The 1,919-nt window shown below is 46.6% G+C and overlaps 1 protein-coding gene across 1 annotated transcript in view; it reads left to right on the plus strand.

Moving 5' to 3' along the window:
• PLEK (pleckstrin) overlaps positions 1–879 on the plus strand; it is a 33,131-nt gene extending 32,252 nt beyond the window's left edge. Inside the window, exon 9 of the mRNA XM_011984994.1 lies at positions 335–879. Coding sequence (XP_011840384.1) covers positions 335–471 — 137 coding nt within the window. The 3' untranslated portion in view covers positions 472–879. The remainder of the gene's footprint in view (positions 1–334) is intronic.
• The last annotated feature ends 1,040 nt before the right edge of the window (positions 880–1,919 follow it).

Consider the following 1,919-nt stretch of genomic DNA (forward strand, 5'->3'; position numbering starts at 1 on the left):
GAGGTTACTCATTAAACACTGTTGCTATACCAAGGTGAGAAATTTAGTTTGCCTGTAAACTATGAAAGAAAATGTTTCTCCTTAAGTGTTTTACCTGTTTCTTAAAAATACATATACACACACAATCATACTGTGTATCTACTGTATCAATACTATACATATAACTGTGCAATGAATTATTCTATAATCACACCTTGTTTGTATGTTTGAAAGCCACATAGTCGATTTCCTTAGAACACAAAGAAAACAGAGATTTCGTGGCTTGCAGAGAAGGGTGGACCAAGTGGTCTTTCTGATGCCCGTGTGTGCTACCATTCTCCTTCTCTTTCCCCAGGCAGGAAGAGTGAGGAAGAGAACCTTTTTGAGATCATCACAGCAGATGAAGTGCACTATTTCTTGCAAGCGGCCAGCCCCAAAGAGCGCACAGAGTGGATCAAAGCCATCCAGGTGGCCTCCCGAACTGGGAAGTAAAGACACTCCTGCATTCCTCCTCCCCTCCTGTGGGAAGCCCATGGACAAGCTCAGTCCAGGACCTGTCCACTTCTGTGACAAATCAACGGGAAAGAGCCCAGGGGTGGGAAGTTTTCATGTGCAGGGGGGCTGAATGTAACTCACCACGTGGCGCACAAGCTTCCCTTGCATCCTATTGCTCACTGCAGCCCCTCCGCCCCTCTCCATGACCCCCAAGCAGATAGAACAAGCTGTGCAGCCTCAGTAGGCTGCTTGCCCTCTCCAGGCCTCAGGGCCTCTTCTGGAAAATGAAGAAATTCAACTAGGAGATTCCTGAGGTTCCCCCAGCTTAAAAAAAAAAAAAAAAAAAGTCTCCCCTGTGATTCTAACACTCACAGAAGTGAAAGCGTATCTAGTTGATCTGCTGGTGTCCTTCCAAAAAAAAAAAAAAAAAAAGTCTCCCCTGTGATTCTAACACTCACAGAAGTGAAAGCGTATCTAGTTGATCTGCTGGTGTCCTTCCTTGGCTAAGTCTTGGCCTTCGGTTATCTTCAAATGCACCAGAACCGGAGCCAAGGCTTCCCTCTGAAACTGTTGCTGATCTGTAGTACCAGGAAGAAACCTCTTTTGTTCTCTTCTACTTGCTCTTGGCCTCGAGAGCGTGTAACAAAATGAAGGAGAGCTCTCTTCTTTCTTCCTCATCCTACTCAAAAACTTCCCGAGAGCAGTGGTGGCTTTGAGGGTTTTGACTTCTGTTACTTTTCGCAGCCTGGAAAGTTGTGTCTTCTGGGAAAGAGACCCGGGGAGGCCAGGAGTAGCTGAGGGTCTTTTCTGTGCCCTGAAGCCGCCCAGAGGAGGCCTATTCCACCCTGGGTTGAGGCTGATCTGAGAGGGTCTCCCTTTGTTCCTTTCTGGAGCATTTCTCTAACGTTTATTACAATTAGGAGGGGGACCCACATCTGTGAGATTCTGTTTCAGTTGAGGTTTACAGAAAAAAAAAAAGTGGTCAGATGGGTTCCCCCCATGGGTGAGAGGCCTGGGCAACTGCCTGGTGAGTGTGTCTCCCGGCAGCTGCAGGAAGTGGAGGGGCTGAACTACCAGCCAGCTCACTGGATGATGGGTTAATTCAACAACTGCACTGAAAGGACTCAGAGCCACGCAGAACCTCTGAGAGGGGCTGTTAGCATTGCGCAGCATCTTCAGTTCTCCAGTTAATGATATTCTGTTTGTGCCTCAGCTTTAAGCACAAGTAGCATCAGCTCCTGCTTCAGTTCTGAGGGCATCGTGGCCCTATGATTAACCAGAGTGATCTAACCTAGACTAAAATTGGGAACTTGTGTGCAATTTTTGACCTGACCACTAACTAGTGTGATTCTGCTCCAAGACTGAGAAAGACAGCACCCATTGAAGCAGACATGTGTGTGAAAGTATATTTTTCTTTTTTCTTTTTTTTTTTTTTGAGACGGAGT

The sequence above is a fragment of the Mandrillus leucophaeus genome, unplaced genomic scaffold, assembly GCF_000951045.1.
Source record: "Mandrillus leucophaeus isolate KB7577 unplaced genomic scaffold, Mleu.le_1.0 Scaffold279, whole genome shotgun sequence".
NCBI classification, from domain to species: domain Eukaryota; kingdom Metazoa; phylum Chordata; class Mammalia; order Primates; family Cercopithecidae; genus Mandrillus; species Mandrillus leucophaeus.